Raw genomic sequence first — 22,262 nt, forward strand, 5'->3', positions numbered from 1 at the left:
CAGATCTCCTGCATTGCAGGCAGGTTCTTTTCCCATCTGAGCCACCAAAGGAAGCCCCTGTGAGCTCTTTATTGAATTATAAAGAACTAAACAGCACAAGTCCTAAGTGTATATCCTGTGAATTTTCACAAAGCGAATGCCAAGCTGTGTCAGCAGCCAGGTCCAGAAAACAAATTCTTTGTAGCAACGCAGGTGCAAGAATTATTTCTTAATTTGCCTCTCTCTGCTGTTACTTTCTTCTCTTTCTATCCCCTGCCTCCTTTTTCTTTATGCCCCTCCCCCAACGTTGGCTCTGATGGTCAAGAACCTGCCTGCAGCCAAGTTTCGGTGGTGGGGTTGGGAAGATCCCCTGGAGGAGGGCATGGCAACCTAGTCAGGTATTGTTGCCCGGGAAACCCAGGGACAGAGGGGTCTGGTGGGCTACAGTCCATGGGGTCGGCGAGAGTCGGACACGACTGAGTGACTGACCCTTTTTTGCTGCTCCTCTCTCACCCCTTCCTCTCTGTCCTTTCTGCCGCCCCGCCCTCCTTCTCATGAGGGGGTCTCCTCTAAGTGGCACTGGACGGATGGATGCTAGGGACTACTGATCCACAAGAGCCGAGGCACCCCCCCCAACCAAGACGGTCATTCATTTCTCCAGCCCCCGGTGTCCTGGCAGGAGGGTCTTCCCGAGTCCTCTTCCTGGGAGAGGCAGGTAAGAGGTGAGGCCGGAGAATGGCCAGGCCCCAGAGGGGTGGGGACGGATCAGGTTGCTGTCAGCCGGGAGGATGGCAGTGGGGGCAGGGCCTTGGTGTTCTGGCATTTTCTGAGTTCACTGGGGCTTGCCTGGGGCCTGGAGGACGGAGCTGGGAGGTGGCCCAGCCCGGTTCCGGCTGGCCGCGACCACAGGGCGCTGAAAGCAAGGGCAAGGCCGCCCGTATTCTGGGCGGGGACGCGTCGCTGGCTCCGGGGCACGCCCGGGTGAGGGAGGCGTCTCTGCCGTCATCTGCAGTTTGTACACAGGGCCACCCGCCGTGTGGGCAGGGCGGGACCCCGCGATGGTTAGCATGGCCCGCTGGGCCCACGAGGGCTTTCCAGCCAGCCAGCCGGAGCTGGTCCTTCAGGCTGGGAGGCCCTGGCCGTCGGCACTGTGCTTTGAGAGCCGGCATTGGGCACACCAGGACGGCTCTCTGCAGCGTCGGTGCTGGCGGCGGTTAACCTCTGGGCCACCCTGTCCCCTCCCCTAGGTGACGGACCCCCCCTCCCTGGGGCCCTGCGTGCATCCCAGGGGTCACGACCCCACCCGACCGCACCGCCCAGGTCAGCAGCTTGCCGTCTGCGGGAAGGGCTGAATGGATGTGACAGCTGTCCTCGTTGCTAACTAGGGCGCAGAATGTTTCTCCTTGAGTCACGTGGCCCTTAGCTGGGTGTCTGCTCCCTCTGTGTTCTGGGAGAGGGGCCGGGTGGGGGGCATCGGTGACCCAGGCCGTGTGCTCCCCTGACGGCTGACCTGGGAGGGCGCAGGCCCACAGACACCCGGAACTGGGGAAAATACTGCGCCCCGTGGGGTTTGGGATGGGGATGGTTAAGGGAGGTGGGATGGCAGGTGGCGTGGGGGAAGGAAGGGGTTCTGTTCCGAGACGCTGGGGCCCAGGGGTGCAGAGACCGAATGCTGGCCCCCATTCCTCAGCCCTGTCCCAACACTTAATTACGACATGCGCAGCGTTTGAGGATGCCTATCCGAGAGATGGCTTTTGTCATCTAGCTGCTAAGTCACGTCCGACTCCGCGACCCCATAGACTGTAGCCAGACTGCTGGAGCGGGTTGCCATTTCCTCCTCCAGGGGATCTTCCCGACCCCGGGATCGAACCCGGGTCTCCTGCCTTGCAGGCAGATTCTTTACTGTCTGAGCCACCAGGGAAGCTCGAGTAGTCTTGCCTGAGAAATCCCACGGACAGAGAAGCCCTGGCGGGCTACAGTCCGTGTGGGTTGCAAAAAAAAAACCAGACAGGACTCTAAGCGACTCAGCAGCATCTTAAAGATGGGTGGGTTAACTAAAAGAAAAGTGGAGGCGGTTAAAGATGACCGGCTGAGTCAGGGAAGGCTGAGGGGCGCATTGGGGCGGGGTGGGGGGGGTGCAGTGCACGAGCCACGATCTCTGTGAGTCAGTCCTCGGTGTCAGCCAGGGACGGGATTGTGCTGTGCTAAGTGGCTTCAGTTGTGTCTGACTCTTTGCGACCCCGAGGACTGTAGCCCACCAGGCTCTGTCGGTGGGATTCTCCAGGTAAGGTTACTGCAGTGGGTTGCCATTTCCTCCTCCAGGGGATCTTCCCCACCCAGGGATGGAACCTGGGTCTCTGAGGTCTCCTGCGTTAGCAGGCGGGTTCTCTACCTCTAGCGCCGCCTGCTTCTTTGTGTTCTAAGCAATGAAGAGACAGGCTGTGTAGCCCTCAGTCATATTTCCACTTCTCGCCCTTTAATGGTTTTTTATTTTTGTAACTGCAGAGTCCCCCCGTTAGCTGCCTTCAGCCTGCAGCTGGGGGTCTCGCTCGGGCGTGTCCTTGGCTCACTGGCCTGGTCGTGGGTGTGGGGCCCCGAGTCCAGCCTGCATCAGGCACATGCTGCAAGGACTCTTGGGGTGGGGCGGGGGGCTCGGGTACCCGCCTGCCCGCGGGCGAGTGTTCTGACCCCTCTGGTTAGAAGGACAAGTTTCTTCTAGGGAACCTGGTGTCAAGAGTGGCCGTGCCCCCAACGCGCCCCCGGGGGGCAGAGGGCTGGCTTTGCCCGTCATTCCTCACTGGGGGCCCAGCCCGGCTGCGACCAGGTGCCCTGGCGGGGGGAGGACCGCAGCCCCTGGCTTTCCCGGGGGTCCCCTCTGTCGGTCGCCTCCAGCCCCGGGGCGCCCCAGGCCCCTCTCCGAGTCCCCACGACCCTGCCCCACCAAGCACTGCCAGCCCGCGTGGCCTTCCCCGGCCGGGTTAGGGGTGCGCCTCTCCTGCGTCCAGGGCGCCCTCTACAGACGCGCGCGGAGGCTGCCTGCTTTCCGCCTCCTTTAATGATCCTTGTCCGGCGGGGCACCTCTCCTCCGGGATCACCCCCGCCAGGCTCGCGCGGTGACCCTCGGCGCGGGAAGGCCCTCAGGGCGCGGCCCGGGTCCCCAGGACCACGTGCAGCAGGCCTCCCGCGCGCGCCGCCTGCACGTCCTGGAAGCCGAGCCGCTGCAGGAGGCGCCGGTACCGCCCGGGGCCCCGGGGGCGCCGCCCCGCGCCCAGGGTCCGCAGCCCGGGGGGCCTCCGCGCGGCCCCGCCGGCCGCCTCCTCCTCCGCGGGCGCCAGTTCGGCCAGCAGGAGGCCAGCGCCTGGGGAGACAGACAGAGATAAGGGGAAGGGGCGGGCAGGCGTCCCAGGACCCAGCCTGCGGGTGTCTGCGGGTGCCCCCGGGGCCCCCCGCGGGAGGGCTTCCCTGTGGGGAAGGTGGGACGAATGCTGTCTGCAGGCACAGAGCCGCATCCTCTGCGATGCCCCCGCGGACTGTAGCCCGCCAGGCTCCTCTGTCCACGGGGTTCTCCAGGCAGGAATACTGGAGTGGGTACCCTTTCGCTTCTCCAGGGGATCCTCCCAACCCAGAGATCGAAGCCAGGTCTCCTGCCTTGCTGGCAGATTCTTTACCATCTGAGCCACCAGGGAAGCCCATGAGACCCGGTACGTATACTGCTGCTGGAAAGCTCAGAAATGAATGACCGGCAACTGGGAATCAGCTATGTCCCAGGCAGACGGTAAACTGGGCACCAGACCATGGGCTGGATGGGCAGAGAGACTGTGCAACATTCATTCGGCTTGTTTTTTTTTTTTGATGGGAAATTGTCTTTAAGTGTGAAGAAAGGCAAGTGCATGAAGAAAAGTCCAGGGTCTCACCTGGTTTGCAGCTGCCACAGACCCGGCTCAGGAGCCCGTGGAGTCTGTCTTCCGGCCAGTCGTGCAGGAGGCTGCAGAGAACGTACAGGTCTGCAGGTGGCAGGCTGTCGCTGGAAAGGTCACCTGGTTTAAACAGACAGGGTGGAGGCGTGGAGGCCACAGGGACTGCTCCTGCAGCCAGTGTCCTACACACAGATGTGACACACAGACACACACACACAGAGCTACACACAGCGACACAAAGACACACAGCCGCACACAGACACACACAGACACACAGCTATACAGACACAGCTACACACACACACAGCTATACAGACACAGCTACACACACACATAGCTATACACAGAAACACAGCTACACACCCACACAGCTACACAGAAACGCACAGCCACACACAGACACACAGCTATAGACACAGCTACACACAGTTATACAGACACAGCTACACACACACACAGCTATACAGACACAGCTACACACACACACATAGCTATATACAGAAACACAGCTACACACCCACACAGCTACACAGAGACGCACAGCCACACACAGACAGCAACACACAGACACACAGCTATACAGACACAGCTACACAAACACACAGCTATACAGACACAGCTACACACACATAGCTATACACAGAAACACAGCTACACACACACACAGCTACACAGAGACGCACAGCCACACACAGACACACAGCCACACACAGACACATAGCTACACACACACACAGCTATAGACACAGCTACACACACACACATATACAGACACAGCTACACACACGTAGCTATACACAAACACAGCTACACACACAGCTACACAGAGACGCACAGCCATACACAGACACACAGCTATACAGACACAGCTACACACATAGCTATACAGACACAGCTACACACACAGCTATACAGACCCAGCTACACACACACATAGCTATACACAGAAACACAGCTACACACCCACACAGCTACACAGAGACGCACAGCCACACACAGCAACACACAGACACACAGCTATACAGACACAGCTACACACATAGCTATACAGACACAGCTACACACACACACAGCTATACAGACACAGATACACACACACACAGCTATACAGACACAGATACACACACACACAGCTATACAGACACAGATACACACACATAGCTATACACAGAAACACAGCTACACACACACAGCTACACAGAGACGCACAGCCACACACAGACACACAGCCACACACAGACACACAGCCACACACAGACACAGACACAGAGCTACACACACACACAGCTATACGGACACAGCTACACACAGACACACAGCCACACACAGACACAGACACATAGCTACACACACACACAGCTATACAGACACAGCTACACACACACACAGCTATACAGACACAGCTACACACACATAGCTATACACAGAAACACAGCTACACATACACAACTACACAGAGACACACAGCCACACACAGACACACAGCCACACACAAACACAGAGCTACACACACAGCTATACAGACACAGCTACACACACACACACACAGCTATACAGACACAGCTACACACACATAGCTATACACAGAAACACAGCTACACACACACACAGCTACACAGAAACGCACAGCCACACACAGAGAGCAACACAGAGACACACAGCTATACAGACACAGCTACACACACACACAGCTATACAGACACAGCTCCATACAGACACAGCTCCATACAGCCACAGCTACACACAGACACACAGCCACACAGCGACACACAGCTCCATACACATACAGACGCATAGACACACACAGAAGCATAGATACACATCGATCACAGGTAGCTGCACGCACTGACAGATAAACACACACAGAAGCACGCATATGCACACACGCAGACCTGCACACACAACACCCCGGTGGCTCAGACAGTAAGGAATCCACCCCCAATGTAGGAGACTTGGGTTCCATCCCTGAGTTGGGAAGATCCCCTGGAAAAGGGAATGGCAACCCCCTCCAGTATTCTTGCCTGGGGAATCCCCATGGACTGAGGAGCCTGGTGGGCTGAAGTCCAGGGGGTCACGAAGAGTAAACAACTAACAGTGTTTCACTTTACACACACAGACACAGAAACACACAGACACACACAGAAAGACACAAAGACACACAGAAAAATACACACGTAGACACACAGACCCATGGGTACATACATATTTAGACACACAAACACACAGACCCATATGCACGCATACAGACACTTAGACACACATGCACACACTCAACAGGCATATACACTCCGATACACACGATACACACTCAGAGACAGAGACAGAAATGTATACATGAAGACACACACACAGACTCTCTGTATGTGTGTGCGTGCTCAGTTGTGTCCAGCTCTCTGAGACCCCATAGACTGTAGCCCGCCAGACTCCTCTGTCTGTTCAATTTCCCAGGAAAGAATACTGGAGTGGGTGCCATTTCCTCCTCCAGGCGATCTTCCCGACCCAGGGACAGAACCCACATCTCTTGCTTTGGCAGACTGGCTCCTTACCACTGAGCCAACAGGGAAGCCCTACTCACCCCGTACAGGAGATAAATAAGGTTGCCCAAAGAGTGACAGCTGGCAGACAAGGACGCCACACTGACCTGGCACAAAGTGGACCCGCTCTGACGGCCGTGCGTCGGTTTGGAAGTCCCCGGCAAGCTTGACGACCTCTGGGAGGTCAAAGACGGTCACCTGCAGACGCGGGTACTCCTGGACAAGCTTGTGGGCCAGGGCGCCCGTGCAGCCTATGGGAAGAAACGTGGACTCTGGACCATCCTGGCCTGTCTCCAGAGGTGCAGCTCTGGCAGGACCAAATCCGCGCTCTCAGACATGACCTGAGCCTGTACCCTCAAAGGAGGTCGGCCAATGGGGAGATCTCTGCTGTCTCAAAGTCAGGACCTTGGGGAGTGGTGGTGGACCAAGCGCTGGCCCGAGCCATGTGAGCAGGGTGGAAAGAGAGCCACAGGGAATCCTTATAGCAAAGTTCTAGAGAATTATACTCTTTCCTTCTCTGTTCTGTTGCGGGAATGCAGATGTGATGGCTGGTGCCATAGCAGCCACTCTGGGCCACCTGTAGGAAAGCTGTGCAGAGGATGGGGAAATGCAAGCTGGCAGCTCAGGAGCCCTCCTAGGACCCCAATCCCACTACACCCCTTGGGAAGGCATCTGCTCCTCCTCCGTCCAATGTCCTGGCAGAAGGACTGGCTGGGAGGGGTGGAGGATGTGTGTGTGGCACAATTAGACTTCATGAGGTGGCAGCAGACAGGTTCCACGGTCCCCTCGTCTGCTTGGCAGCCCCCAGGAAGGGTTCGATAACCTCTATGAGGGTCCTGAGCCATCCCTGGGACGGCTAGCACCTCCTAGCACTTGCGAATATCGGCCCAAGCCCCACATCCACCCTGGATACATTTAGATCCTTAGGTGGTTTGTAGAGATAAACCCATTTTCCAAGTCTTATTAGTAGGTATTGTGTGATAGTCGCTCAGTCATGTCCGACTCCGCAACCCCGTGGAGTGTAGCCCCGCCAGGCTCCTCTGTCTGTGGGGATTTTCCAGGCAAGAATACGGGAGCGGGTTGCCATTCCCTTCTCCAGGAGGTCTTCCCAGCCCAGGGATTGAACCTGGGTCTCCCGCACTGCAGGCAGATTCTTTCCCATCTGAGCCCCTGGGTAAGCCTATCTGTAGGTAAGGCACCTGCAGCTTCCGACAAGAGAAGGAAGACTCGCAGCCGTTTGCCCCTGACTCCTGACGGGCGAAGGGATGTACCTCCCAGGTGGCAGGCGGAGGTGAACGGGGACAGGTCAAAGGCCGTAGCCACGTGCTGGGCGGTCAGCTTGCTGAGGCCGTGTGAGGCCCTCATGAACTGCAGGGTCTCCTCCGTGCTCCGCTCGTGGGGGGCCTGAAACGGAACAGGAGCTCAGAAGAGACCCACCGGGGGCCCAGGCGGTCCTGCACCCGGGATGACGTTCTGTGTGGCATCTCTTGAGGGCAGGAGGCTTCGTGGGCTTCCCTGATGGATCAGACGGTAAAGAGTCCACGTGCCATGAAGGAGACCTGGGCTCCGTCTCTGAGTCGGGAAGATCCTCTGGAGGAGGAGATGGCAACCCACTCCAGTATTCTTGCTTGGAGCATCCCATGGACACAGGAGCCTGGTGGGCTACGGTCCATGGAGTCGCAAAGAGTCAGACTCAGTCGCCTGAGCGACTGAACACAGGGGGCTTGGCAGGCAGGATGATGGGGGCAGACCAGATGGGGAGGGGTCCAGGGGACACAGGGAGGGAGGGGGGGACAAGAAGACGTCCATCACGGAGCCAGGAACTGCGTCCTCACCGCACACTAAACCCACCCTCGCCAGGATCTCAGACGTCCAGCTTCTACAACCATAGGAGATAAGTGTCTTTCGTTTCTAAGTTGAAAAGAAGCTGAGAGTCGCTGAGTCTTGTCCGACTCTTTGTGACCCGTGGACTATACAGTCCATGGGATTCTCCACCCCAGAATACTGGGGTGGGTTGCCATTTCCTCCTCCAGGGGATCTTCCCAACCCAGGGATCGAACCCAGGTCTCTCGCATTGCAGGCGGCTTCTTCATCAGCTGAGCCACCAGAGAAGCCCCCCACAGACCCACTGAGCACCCCCACAAGGGTCTCTCTGGAGGGTCGGGAGCCAGGAGGCAGGGCAGGGAGGGATTTGCAGACTCTGAGCTCACAAGGCACAGTCTCCACACAATCTAACCTCATGGAGGAAACGGGGGGCATTGGCTTGCGGCAGCCTCTTTGTGGAAACACCCTCTTTGGGAGTTGTGGGTGGCCGGCTGCCCCGCCACACCGTCCCTAAGAACCTGCATCCGCAGCCTCCCACCGGGATAACAGGTGCTGACGGTCCCGGGGTCTGGGATGCTTTCGGGGCCCGTGGCCAGTCCCTCAGCGGCAGAGAGGGCACGTGAGAAGCAGCGTCAGGTCCTGGGGTACCTGCGGCAGGGGCTCCGGGGTCCACGCAGCGCCCTCCCGCACGGCCCGGCCCAGCTGCGTGAAGGCGCCCCAGATGGGCCCATCGTGGTAGGCGGCCAGGCCGTGGAGAGATTGCTCGCTGTCCGACGCCAGGTGCAGGCTGGCCGTCTCCGTGTTGCTGTAACCTGAAAGGGCAGAGCGTCGTGGGATCCCCGTAAGGGCCCCCCTGAACATCAGAGGGATGCGGGGGTGTGGGGGCAGGGGGAGCCGCCCCTCGGGGTCCCTGCGGTGTTCCCGCAAGCATCGTCCGGCTGACAGCGTGACACTCTCGCACGCGTCCGACTCTTTGTGACCCCACGGACTGCAGCCTGCCGGATTCCTCTGTCCATGGGATTCTCCAGGCAAGGATACTGGAGTGGGTTGCCATTTCCTCCTCCAGGGGATCTTCCCGACTCAGGGAGCGAAGCTGCGTCTCCTGCACTGGCACGCAGGTTCTTTACCACTGAGCCACCTGGGAAGGCCATCTGTGTATCAGCCTGTCTGTCTATTATCCGTCAGTCAGCTCCATCTCTGTCTCATGTTAGCCATCTATCTGTCAATCTGTGTACCATCTCCCTGCTTATTTAGCAGCTGTCATCTGTGTGGGAATAAATCCATTCACCTACCATTGGTCAGCCGGCTCGTCTGTCGTGTATCCGTCAACACATCCGTTACCTATTCATCAGTCCCTCCAGCTATCACTTATCTATCCATCATTTATCTGTCCACCCTGGAGAAGGCAATGGCACCCCACTCCAGTCCTCTTGCCTGGAAAACTCCATGGACGGAGGAGCCTGGTGGGCTGCAGTCCGTGGGGTCGCAAAAAAGCTGGACACGACTGAAGCGACCGAGCAAGCAGCCTCTATCTGTTACCCGTTTGTCCATCCACGAATCGTCCGTGTATCCACCATCCATCCATCCACCGATCGAAGGATCATTCTACTACCGGACAGTCTCTAGGCATCCACCTCACCTGTCTGCCTACCTGAGCAGATCAGCAAGAATACGCAGGCATCTACGCTGCACACACAGACACCCCTACGAGTTGTTTCCTTGGAGAACCTTGGCTGACACAACCCCTCTGAGTCCATAAAGAAGTCTCTCTCCTAACATCACACACACACACACCCCCCTAGTTCTGACTAAACATCAGACACACACACACACACACACACACACACACACACACACACACACCTGTTTCCTGTTAAACATTTCTCTCTCACACCTGTTTCCTCTTTGCCCCGCCCTCTGGGAACCGCCCCGTGTCTGCGACACAGGGCCGGCCGGTCTGCCCATCTCTGCTCAGGAGCCACCGTCACTTGGCGGCCGGGTCCCGCCTGCGGAGCTGCCACGCCGACACCCGGGAAAGCCCCCTCACCTCTGTCCGACTTGTCCAGCAACCCCAGGGCCGCACAGACGTCAAGCAGGTGCTCAGTGCCGCCCACCGAGGCATCGATTTCGCGGGCGACGTCCGCGGCCGTCAGGGGGCCTCGGTCTTTCAGTACATCAAACACATTGAGCGTGCAAGCCGTGAGCAGGACCTGACCATGAAGAAAAGCGATAGTCACTACGACGCGACTGATCGCTTGTGACCCCCACGGACGGCGGGGAGCGGAGAATGGACTGTCAGAAACGCCGCTCCTATCAGGGACCCTTCTTCTGCAGGGGGGAGTGGGGTTTAGGCTCCAGCTTGCATAAGGTTTGCTCCAGAGAAGAACAAGTTGGCGAGCGTTAAGCAGAAAAGCTCTCTCGGCAGAGAAAACCCAATGTGCTACAGTCAAGGGGTGTATGGTAGCCCCCACGGTGCCTACGTGGAGGCCACGAGTCCAGGACCTTGAGATGAGGCTGTGTGTGGACTTGGGCTCCCTCTGCAGGGCAGAGACTGTCCACGCCGCTCACCACACACCTCACGGGACCGGCTGACCTCCCCGGGGCTCTCCTAACAAAGGAACCTTCCTCGGACACGTGCGGCGCAGGCTGGTGTGACCCCTGTCCCTTGCAGACACCCACTCGGACCCCACCCCTGCGAGGCGCAGACCACAGTCACGTTCAAAAAACATGACGTTCACATCCTGACCCCCAGAATACGCGAACAAGGCCTTCCGTGGAAATGTTTTCGTAGACGTGATGGAGTGAAGGGTCTGGGATGAGGGCCTCCTGGATGGGGGTGGCCCTAAACCCATGAAAGGGTCCTTATAAGACACAGAAGGGGAGAGACATGGAGGCAGAGGAGAAGCCACGTGGAGACGGAGGCAGAGACGGGAGGGAGGCGGCCCCCAGCTAAGGGATGGACGCCTGGAGCCCCCAGAAACCAGAAGAGGCGGGAAGGACCCTCCCCTGGAGCCTCTGCAGGGAGCTCAGCCCTGGGACCCCTTGACCTCAGACGTCTGGTCCCCAGGACTCGGGGTGGGTGGCGTGTGATGGGTGCCTGTGGTATGAAGCGCCCCCTGTGCTGGGAGTCACCTGATCGCGAATGCACAGAGGTACCTTGGATGCTTTGAAGCCATACATCAGCTCCAGCAGGCCCGCAAGGAGCGGGGGCTGGCTGTCCGTCACCCCGTTCAGGTCCGCCTCCCGGGTGCGGGGAGCCCGCGGCCGCACCCCGCCCGCCTCCCGGCCCTCGTTGGCTGGAGCGGGGCCGGAGCCGTTTCCCTCGGCGTCGGCGTCGCTGAGCTCCTCGAAGGTGTGGACGGCCGGGATGGAGTCGCGCTGGACCCGCCGCGGGGCGCCGGGAGCCCCGGGCGCGCGGTAGAGGCGCGCCAGCTCCTTGCAGAAGCGGTTCAGCGGGAAGCCCACCACGTTGAGGAAGTCGCCGCGCACGTACTCCACCAACATCCCACCCAGCGCCTGGATGCCGTAGCCGCCGGCCTTGTCCCTGCGCGGCGGGAAGGACCACAGCGCGGCGGGAAGGAAGGGGAGAAGGCATGGACTCGGTGAGCTGAGCTTCGCTAGGCGCACACACCCGACCAGCCGGGAGCCCGTTGACCCCGGGCCCCGGGCAGCTGTGCGCCGGGGAGCGGCAGGCTCCAGGACCAGCCCCCAGGAGCATCCACCGGTCCTGCCCCCAGGACGGGATGAAGGCTCCACCGCGGCTTCTGGGGGTGTGCGAGGGGGCCCCTGCCCCAACGCCAGGCCTGGGTCTCCTGAGGGGCTGGGCTTTGCCCACAGGAGACCGGGGCCCCCCAGTGGTGTCTTCCTGCATCTCTCTGCCCCAGCCTCAATAGGAGGACTTCTCGGGGCCCACAGCCCAGGTCTTCCTGGAAACCTCTGCTGAGACCTTCTTACAGGGGAAAAGGGGTCCGTCCAGCACCTCCGTCCATCCTGACTGAGCCCCCAGCCCTTCTCAACTCTAACCACCCCCCGCTTCCCACGGACCAGGGTACATAGAACAGCAGGAGCTGGGATCTGGGGTGGCTGGAGGGGTGGGTTCCCCCAAAACCACACAGGGTTTCCCAGGTGGGCTAGTGGCAAAGAATCTGCCTGCAATGCAGGACACACGGGTTCGATCTCTGGGTTGGGAAGATCCCCTGGAGAAGGGTCCGGCAACCCCCTCCAGTATTCTTGCCCGGAGAATCCCATGGACAGAGAAGCCTGGTGGGTTACAGTCCAAGGAGGTTGCAGAGAGTCGGACACGACTGAGCGACTGACTCTGACAGTGGGTGGGGAGACCAGCCCCGCGGCAGCATCTGCAGTAACCCGCCTGACCCACGGCGGTGCCCTTAGCGGGGGGAGACGGCAGTGGTGTGCTCACTGCCCGGCCCTGGGCCCCTGGGCATGTGGCGGCCACAGGCACCCAGCGCGGGCTCAGCCCCGGCCTGTCTCCTGCCCACGGTGGGCGTTCAGCACCGTGGCTGCGGACAGGGACGGGCTTCAGCACCGCAGCGGCGGACAGAGGCTCACATGGGCTCCCCGCTGTCGATGTATTCCCACAGCAGCTCCTCCGACAGCTCCGAGAACTTCACTGTGGTCTCCTCGTAAAACTCAGACACTTCGGTGTCCAGCTGGCCATCTGCAAGGAAGCGTGCACTGCGGTGAGGGGACACAGCCGGTCCCCATGGGGGCCCGCGGGTCTAACCCTCTGAGCCCAGGAGGAGTCAAGGCTGATGCTGAAGCTGAACCTCCAGTCCTCTGGCCACCTGATGCGAAGAGCTGATTCAGTGGAAAAGACCCGGATGCTGGGGAAGATTGAGGGCAGGAGGAGAAGGGGACGACAGAGGATGAGATGGTTGGATGGCATCACTGACTCGATGGACATGGGTTTGGGTGGACTCTGGGAGTTGCTGATAGACAGGAAGACCCGGCGAGCTGCTGTCCATGGGGTCACAAAGAGTCGGACACGACTGAACAGCAACAAAGCCTGAGCTTTGCATGCGATTCACACACACACACATTATGACAGGATAATTCTGGGATCTACACGAGGCTTTCGGCTGTGGGGTTGGAAATGCCCCATGCGCGTAGCATGCTGGGCACACATAGGGGCCACTTGTGAAAAATCTCCACACCAGGCATCCCGGGGTCAACGAGTGTGTGCGTGCGTATGACATCAGTGTCTGCGTCGTGTCCGGCTCTTTGCGACCCCATCAATCGTAGCCCACCAGGCTCCTCTGTCCATGAGACTCTCCAGGCAGGAATACTGGAGAGGGTTGCCATTCCCTTTTCCAGGGGATCTTCCCCACGCAGGGATCCAACTCCCGTCTCGAGTCTCCTGCACTGCCAGTGGGTTCTTTACCCCTGAGCCACCTGGGAAGCCCCCAGCAGGCTCCATGGTGCTCCGTAAACTTCACGCCCACCTAGAACCTCCGAACAGGACTTTATATGGAAACAGGGTCTCTGCAGACGTGATGAAGTGAAGGGTCTGAGATAAGCTTCCTCCTGGATGGGGGTAGCCCTAAACCCCACGACAGGGTCCTTCCTGGGGCTAAAATCTCTTTTAAGCAGCTTTAAAGGTTATTCCTCAGGCTTTCTGTGCTTAAAAAAAAAAAATATTTTCATCACAATCTTTTCATGTCTTAATGCCCGCCAACGGGAGCCAAACTTCTACACCATTCAAACCAGAGAGCTCAAAGGCAGGCTCTGGGTGGGTCGTGTTGGATGAGGTGGACTGTCCCCCACACCCTACACGGGGTCCACCGGATGCTCAGGATGAACCCCATATTTCCATGTGGAACCCAACGTTCCCAGGCCAGGGGGGAGGGCGGGCCCGCGTGGTAGCAAAGACAGGGATGCCCCATGGCGCCGGGTCCTTCCCCCAGGGGCCCCGGCTACTCCCACGGTGGCCCTGAGTCCCAGGGGGCGTGGGGGACGCAGGCGGTCCAGGTACCTTTGCTGCGGCAGTGGACGATGGTCACGCCCGTGAATACGCTGTGCTCCTTCCCGCTGAGCCTGCAACACACAGCCGGGCCGGATGCGTGACTGTCCGGAGTGCCTTTGGAATGCAGGGTGACCCCTGCCCCACGACACGAGGCCCCTGTCCGCCCACCGGCCCCACGCCCCCATCACCCTGGCCGCGCAATCGCCAAGGAAAGCGTCCCGGGGGACCGTCAAGCTTCCCCGCGAGACTGTGGTCACTGCACTCAGAGAGGGGCTGAGGGGGTGGCGGGGCCATCTCACGGGACGAAACACGGGACCACGTGGACCCTGATGGGAGCGGCCGGCGGGGCACAGAGGACCTGGATTCCGGCCGCTCTGGGTCGCCCCTTTCCTGGCTCCCTGTGCGGTCCTGGGCGTGGACACTCAGCATGACCGACCCAGGAGGAGGCCCTGAATGTGGGGGGGAGTGTGGAGAGTTGGAGCCCTGTTAAGAGTCAAGGTCGGTTCAAGGGCACCGCCTGGTCCTCTGACCTGCACTGGGAGGGGCCGTCTGTGGGAGCCAGCGGACGTGACGCCCGTGGCAGACACGGGGACGTGATGGGCAGATGCTGACGGTGAGCGGACAGGCGGCGAATGGCCCAGCCTCTGTCGCATGCGTCCCCGGAGGACAGCTGGGACCCACCCACCTCAACAGCATGCGGTAGGCGTCCTGCTTGTCCACCGGCTTCTCCAGGATCAGCCCCCCGACCGCCTGCGAGAGAAATGTGACGGAGAACGCTGCTCCTGCTCCCCGAGCTGCTCTGCGCCAGCCGCGCTGTCCACCTGTTTAGACTCACGTATTTTCTCTTTAGTTTGGGTGAGATTTGTATAACGTGACACTTGCCATGGGAAACGACACCGTGTGGCACGTTGCCACTGCTGGGTGAGGATCGCTACCGAGTTCCAGAAGTCTTTCAGCGTCTGGAACACCCCATCTCGACCAGCTGCTCTCCCCACCTCGTCCCCCAGCCCCTGACAGCTGCTGATCTGATTTCTTCCCCAGTCGATTTCCCTATTCTGGATACTGCATACACATGCAGCAACGTGGACCCTTCTGCGTCCTGCTTCTCTCACTGAGCACTGTGTGCTCGAGGCCCATCCACACTGTAGCCTGTGTTGGGGCGTGCCTCCTTCTCATGGCTGCATCAGACTCCGCTGTGTGGATGGACCCCATGCTGCTTATCCCCCATCCACCTGTCCTTCTACCCATCCAACCATCCATCCATCATCCATCCACCCATCCATTATCAATGCATCATCAATCCATCATCCATCCACCCATCCATTTATCCATCCAACTATCCATTTATCCATCCAACCATCTATCCAACTATCCATCCATCCATCTATCCATCCATCATTAATCCAGCATCTACTCATCATCCATCCAACCATCCATTTATTCATCCACCTATCTATCCAACCATCCATCAATCCATCCAACCATGTACCCAACCATCCATCCACCCATCCACCATCAATGCATCATCAGTCCATCATCCATCCAACCATCCATTTATCCATCCATCCATTATCCACCCATCCATCCATCCAACCATCTACCCAACCATCCACCCATCCACCCATCCATCAACCATCCACCAATTTATCCTTCTATCCATCCACCCATCCATCTACCCATCAACCCAACCATCCATCCATCTATCCATCCAACCATCTACCCATCCATCCATCCAAACATCTATCCATCCATCCATCCAACCATTTAACCCAACCATCCATCTATGCATCATCCATCTATCCATCCAACCATCTACCCATCAGCCGCTCACCCATCCATAAATTATCCATCCACTCATCCTTCCATTCACCATCCATCAATCCATCCAACCATCTCCCCAACCATCCATCCATCCACCCATCCATCAACCATCCACCAATTTATCCTTCTATCCACCCACCCATCCATGCATCCATCATCCATCCACCCATCAACCCAACCATCCATCCATCTATCCATCCAACCATCTACCCATCCATCCATCCAAACATCTATCCATCCAACCATTTAACCCAACCATCCATCTATGCATCATCCATCTATCCATCCAACCATCTACCCATCAGCAGTTCACCCATCCATCAATTATCCATCCACTCATCCTTCCATTCACCATCCATCAGTCCATCCAACCATCTACCCAACCATCCATCCACCCACCCATCAATCAACCATCCACCAATTTATCCTTCCATCCACCCAACCATCCATCCATCCATCCACCGATCCACGCATCATTTATCCATCCAACCATCTATCCATCCATCCATTATCCACCCATCCATCCATCAATCGATCCAACCATCCACCCAACGATCCATCCTCCCATCCACCCAACCACCATCTGTCGACACACCCATCCAGGGACACTGCTGCTATGAACACCTCAGCAAGGATGCCCAGCATCCCTGGGCGATGCTCACCATCAGGCCCACCGGGGTCTCAGACAGACGGCCATGGCCAGCAAGACAGAGCTGCTCTGCGGATCACTGTGATGACCCATCCAAAAGGCCGACTCTCGGCGGCCAAAACCCCCATCTTGGGGAGATTCCTTTTCCCCAGGCCCTGACCCCCCGGCCCTGTGAACAGGACATTATTCGATAATAGGATCTTTGCAGATGTAACAAAATTTAAGAGGAGGTCGTAGTGGAGCCAGGTGCATCCTAATGCATGATGGATGGTGTTCTCGTAACAGGAGAGACACAGAGAAGAAGCCGCGTGGAGACAGGAGGGAGGCGGCCACCAGCCCAGGGATGCCCAGGAATTTGGAAAAAGAACATCAGAAGCCAGGAGAGAGAGAAACCCGGGATGGATCCTCCCCCAGGTCTTCCAGAAAGAACCTGCCTTCCCGAGGCCTGGATTTCAGTCGCCAGCGACACGGAAAGCCGGAAAGCAGACTCACCACGATGGTGTCAGCTCCGATGACCACGTCTGGGGCCCGCAGGTCCTTCTGCAAGAAACACAGACTTGGCTTTAGGCAGGACGAGCCTGTAAGTCTAACACACTTTCACGTCATGATGTGCAGCACGTGGCATCACAGCTTATTTATGGATCCAGTCTTGCTTGAGAAAGTGAGACTTGAGTGTCCTCAAGGCACCGATCAAGGGAGACAGTGAAACTGAAAGTCAGTCGCTCAGTCGTGTCTGACTCTGAGACCCTGTGGACTGTAGCCCACCAGGCTCCTCTGACCACGGGATTGTCCAGGCAAGAATACTGGGGTGGGTTGCCATTCCCCTTCTCCGGGGGATGTTTCCTACCCAGAAATCGAACCGGCGTCTCCTACATTATAGGTGGGTTCTTTACCACTGCGCCACCACAGGGGCCCCAGTTATATATTACTGTATATAATTATGACTTCCCAGGTGGCTAAGAGGGTAAAGAACCTGCTTGTGATGCAGGAGACGTGGGTTCAATCCCTGGGTCGGGAAGATCCCCTGCAGGAGGAAATGGCAACCCACTCCAGTGTTCTTGCCTAGGAAATCCCGTGGACAGAGGAGCCTGGTGGGCTACAGTCCACGGGGTCGCAAAGCAAAGAGTCGGACGTGACTGAGCAAATAACATTTCACACTTTCATATATAATTATGTATTTTATTACTTATAACTATTTTAAGTAATAGGAAGCTACATTGATTCTATATCATAAGTGACCCTGTTACATTAATCAGTACATTTTATAGTAATACAAGGAGATAAGCTATATTCATTCTATATTAAAAATGATAGTGTTATATTACTATAATGTATATTATTTACTATGTATGCTATGTAGCGTTATATATACTATACATAAAAGTATATTATATATAATATTATATATTTTGTATATTATAGAGTGACACTTCCTAATAGATAAGGTATATTGATTCTACATTGTAAGCGATATGGTTATGTTAATTGCAATTGGATATTCCATAATAACACTTATAGCAATACAGAGAATATGTTATTCGTATATTATAAGTGATGCTGCTTTATTAAAGCCCATAGTATATTAAAAAGTAACAGATATGGTACATCATTTTTTTATCACAAATAACGCTGTCATGTTAAATACTGCTGCTGCTGCTGCTAAGTGACTTCAGTCATGTCCGACTCTGTGTGACCCCATAGATGGAAGCCCACCAGGCTCCCCCGTCCCTGGGATTCTCCAGGCAAGAACACTGGAGTGGGTTGCCATTTCCTTCTCCAATGTGTGAAAGTGAAAAGTGAAAGTGAAGTTGCTCAGTCGTGCTTAGCGACCCCACGGACTGCAGCCTACCAGGCTCCTCCATCCATGGGATTTTCTAGGCAATAGTAAATACTGCTGCTGCTGCTGCTGCTGCTAAGTCACTTCAGTCGTGTCCGACTCTGTGCGACCCCATAGACAGCAGCCCACCAGGCTCCCCCGTCCCTGGGATTCTCCAGGCAAGAACACTGGAGTGGGTTGCCATTTCCTTCTCCAATATGTGAAAGTGAAGTCGCTCAGTCGTGTCCGACTCCTAGCGACCCCATGGACTGCAGCCCATCAGACTCCTCCATCCATGGGATTCTCCAGGCAAGAGTACTGGAGTGGCTTGCCATTGCCTTCTCCGATAGTAAATACTACACTACATTAAATAGTAACTGCAATATATAAACTACACTGCTTATATATCACCAACGATGCTGTTATATAATAGACTATAGGAGAGTAATATATACGCTACATGGTTTCTGTGTCATAAATGATGCTGTTATATATTATATACTGTAGCATAAAAGTGAAAGTGGGAGTCGCTCAGTCGTGTCCGACGCTTTGTGACCCCATAGACTGTACGGCCCGTGGGATTCTCCAGGCCAGAATAGAGGAGTGGGTAGCCGTTCCCTCCTCCAGGGGATCTTCCCAACCCAGGGATCGAACCCAGGTCTCCTGCACTGCAGGCGGCTCCTTCACCAGCTGAGCCAAAAGGGAAGCCCATACTATATTAAATAGTAAAAGTTAGCCTGCCAGGCTCCTCTGTCCATGGGATTCTCTAGGCAAGAATACTGGAGCAGGTTGCCATTTCCTTCTCCAGTATTCTGTCCAGAATCCAGGGAATTCTATATCAACAATGAAGCTATTATATTACTTACAGTAGCACCCAGCATGGTAAGACCTGGTCATAGACCTGGCAGATCAGCTCTTTATCCTGACTGACACTCTGATACGAACTGCAACAGCACGTTACATACTAGCAAAGTGACAGATAACGTCCTACAAACAATACCATCCCATGAATTACATGTGTCCACAACACAGGGACGCTCAGTCACAGAGAAGCTACACTCAGGGCCTGCTGCGGAGGGCACTGATTGACAACAGGTGGGATGCGTAAACCCGAGGATGCCCTGCTAGCAGGAGACCCAGGAAAGGAGCCCTCGCCTGGTGCATCCGGCTGGCCACCTCCAGGGCCTTCTGCTTGGCCGTTTCCACGGCGTACGCGTGTGGGGTGGCGAATGCGGCCTTGTGCAGCTGCTCCTTGAACCTGGACGGGACCACCTCGAACCTGAGGCCCTGGAACGGGACAGAAGAGGGGTTTAGGGGGGGAGCCGCACGACGCTGACAGGTGGGCAGGAACTGAAGGAACCCGCCCAGCCCTGCTTCCCTGACTGTGGACGCTGACCAAGGGCTGACACCTGGCCGCTGGGCGAGTGTGACCAGTGTGTGTGTCGGGGGGCAGGCCCGGGGACTCTGGTGGGAAGAGCTCTGTGCATGCAGAGGCCAGCAGGGCGCTATCGATTGGGCTGCAGCCTCGAGGGGTCAAAGGGCTCCTGGAGAGTCCCAAAGGCCGGCATTTTGCCCTTACAGCGGTCAGACTACTGAGATGACAGCGCCTGCAGGAGAGGCCACAAAAAAGCCACAAACACGGCAGCTGCATGCGGGGGAACAACTGGGGTGCTGTACCTTGGTGCCCAACACAGGTGACCCGGCAGTGCCTGCGGAAGGCAGGTCACGGACAGCGCTGCCTCCAGAGTCGGGGCTGGGGGTCTTGAAACTCCCCCTCCCACACTCCCCACGCGGGGACCTCTGTGAGCAGCCAGCTGCCTCTTACTTTTCTGCACTGCAGCCCTCTCCCCACCTCCATCGTGGACCTCCCGGATCCCCAGTTAACCCCTGGGTCACACTACGAGACACCACCCCCATTCCGGTTCTGTGCCTTCCTGGGGAGGTATATACAGAACCCCTCATTCTGTACCTACCCCCCACCCAGCCAAGCTCATGCCCCCCACCCAGGCAAGAATTTCTGGCTCGATCTCTCCCCCTAACTGGTATCCCCACTTGTCTGCTCCCCCAGATAGGCCCTCCCCATGCAGACCAAGCCTCTCCCTGCCCCACCAGCGCCTGGACAAATCCAGCTCAGGTACACAGACCTGGCCTTGGCCCGGCAACCCCACAACCCCTGGCCAGCAGATCGCCAGGTCACTGAGTCCTGGCCGGAAGACCCTGGTCCTCCCCCGATCACGGAGACCACAGATCTGGACCCTGGTCACTAGGGTCCTGCCCTCTGACTACCTCAGGCCCCAGTCCTGCAGACCCTGGATGCCCAGTCACTCAGGCCTCCAGCCCTGCAGATTTCCCCCAGCCCTGCTCACCAGACCCTCAGTCACAAGGCCTCTGCCCTGAGACCCTGGATCTCTGACCCTGTCAGTCGGTCCCAGCGCTGACCCCGGGCCTGCAAACACCCACCCCCTGTTACCTCCCCCCTCCCAAGTCAGTAGGACCCCCAATAACTAGGCACCGGCCCTGCAGACCCAGCAAGGCTCGTGTCATCTCCCCGGCCGCCCCCCGCCCACTAAGCCTAGGTCATCAGGACCCTCGGGCACTCGCCTCCGGCCTCCGGACACTTGCCAAAGCCCTCCCCTAATTACTAAGACACCCCCAGTCTCTAGGCTCCGGACCCGGAACTCGGGAGCCCATCCGGGAGGCCCAGGTGACGACGCCGGGAGTCCCGAGGCTTCCAGTCACCAGGTCGGGGGTCCCGAGGCCTCTGGTCACTAGGCCCGGGTCCGCAGGCCCGGGCCCCCCAGACCCCCTCCCCCGCAGACCCCGGGCCCGGGCCGCTCACCGCATTGCTGAGGATCTCCTGGCGGCGCGGGGAGGAGCTGGCCAACACCACGCGCTTGTGCTGCAGCTTCCCGATCACCGGGCACAGCAGCATCGCGCCCGGCGCCCCTCGCCCGCCCCGGGAGCCCCGCGCCCCGCGGCCCGCGGCCCGCGCCTCTAGAGCCGCGCTGCGCGCGCAGCAAATCGCGCCCAGCCCCGCGGCCCAGGCCCCGCCCCCGGCACCTGGAACCACGCCCAGGCCTCACCACCAATGAAAACCCGCCTCGGCCCCCGCCCCGGGCCCCTGCCCACCGTGAAGCCCCGCCTCGCCCTCTGGAGCCTCGCCCAAGCCTCTCCACCAACAAGCCCCGCCCCATGCCCGCCCACGGCCGGGCCTCACCACCAATGAAAGCTCGTCCCAGGCCGGCCCCGCCCCCAGCGAAACCCCGCCGCCATCTCGCCCCGCCCACGGCCCGGCCTCACCACCAATGAAAGCTCGTCCCAGGCCGGCCCCCACCCCCCCCCCGCGAAACCCCGCCCCGCCCGTGGAGCCACGCCCAGGCCTCTCCGCCCACACCCCCCCCAGGCTCCGCCCTCCTCCGAGGCAGGTAGGGCTCCGGCGGCGATTCCGGGCCGGCCGCGAACGAAGCCCCGCCCCATCCTCGAAGCCCCGCCCCCAGCTCTCCTCGACCCCGGAAGCTGGTGATTCCTGCCAGGCCCTGGCGGAGGGCGGGGCCCGGGGCCCGCAAGGCATCTTGGGAGCGCAGAGAAGCGGGTCCCCGGGGCTCGATGGGGGCTGAGGTGGGGGTCCCCGGGGGAGACAGGAGTCCTCTCCTCGGGGCTGGATCTGGGGATACGGGGTCCCCGGGGCTGGATGGGAGGGAGACAGGGGTCCCCAGGGCTCGATGGGGGGAGACGGGGG

The 22,262-nt window shown here is 58.3% G+C and overlaps 1 protein-coding gene across 2 annotated transcripts; it reads right to left on the reverse strand.

Moving 5' to 3' along the window:
* Positions 1–2,030: 2,030 nt before the first annotated feature.
* LOC148772999 (putative bifunctional dTTP/UTP pyrophosphatase/methyltransferase protein) lies at positions 2,031–21,539 on the reverse strand. Of its 2 annotated transcripts, XM_088834408.1 has the most exons (13): positions 21,363–21,539; positions 19,679–19,810; positions 17,200–17,247; positions 14,923–14,987; positions 14,247–14,308; positions 12,824–12,932; positions 11,411–11,798; positions 10,302–10,464; positions 8,903–9,066; positions 7,702–7,834; positions 6,538–6,681; positions 3,894–4,016; positions 2,031–3,337 (listed from the first exon to the last, which is right to left on the reverse strand). In XM_088834408.1, the coding sequence occupies exons 1-13, from the start codon at positions 21,453–21,455 to the stop codon at positions 3,117–3,119; spliced, it is 1,845 nt and encodes a 614-aa protein (XP_088690534.1). In that variant the 5' UTR covers positions 21,456–21,539; the 3' UTR covers positions 2,031–3,116. The 2 variants fall into 2 exon arrangements, with proteins under 2 accessions (XP_088690534.1, XP_088690533.1); XM_088834407.1 differs by lacking the exons at positions 12,824–12,932; positions 14,247–14,308; positions 14,923–14,987; ... (1 more) ...; positions 19,679–19,810; positions 21,363–21,539 and having other exon boundaries at positions 2,032–3,337; positions 11,411–12,807.
* Between the last annotated feature and the right edge of the window lie 723 nt (positions 21,540–22,262).

This window comes from Moschus berezovskii, chromosome Y (assembly GCF_049115385.1).
Source record: "Moschus berezovskii isolate FMDL1 chromosome Y, NW_MosBer_1.0, whole genome shotgun sequence".
NCBI classification, from domain to species: domain Eukaryota; kingdom Metazoa; phylum Chordata; class Mammalia; order Artiodactyla; family Moschidae; genus Moschus; species Moschus berezovskii.

Excerpts from the sequence above, each read along its gene's own strand:
- LOC148772999 (XM_088834407.1), bottom strand. The coding sequence starts at position 12,502 with ATGGGATTCTCCGGGCAAGAATACTGGAGGGGGTTGCCGGACCCTTCT. Across the intron at positions 7,835-8,902 it reads CCCCGGAGCCCCTGCCGCAG|GCCCCCCACGAGCGGAGCAC; the intron begins GTACCCCAGGAC and ends GTTCCGTTTCAG. Across the intron at positions 3,338-3,893 it reads CTGTGGCAGCTGCAAACCAG|GCGCTGGCCTCCTGCTGGCC; the intron begins GTGAGACCCTGG and ends CTGTCTCCCCAG.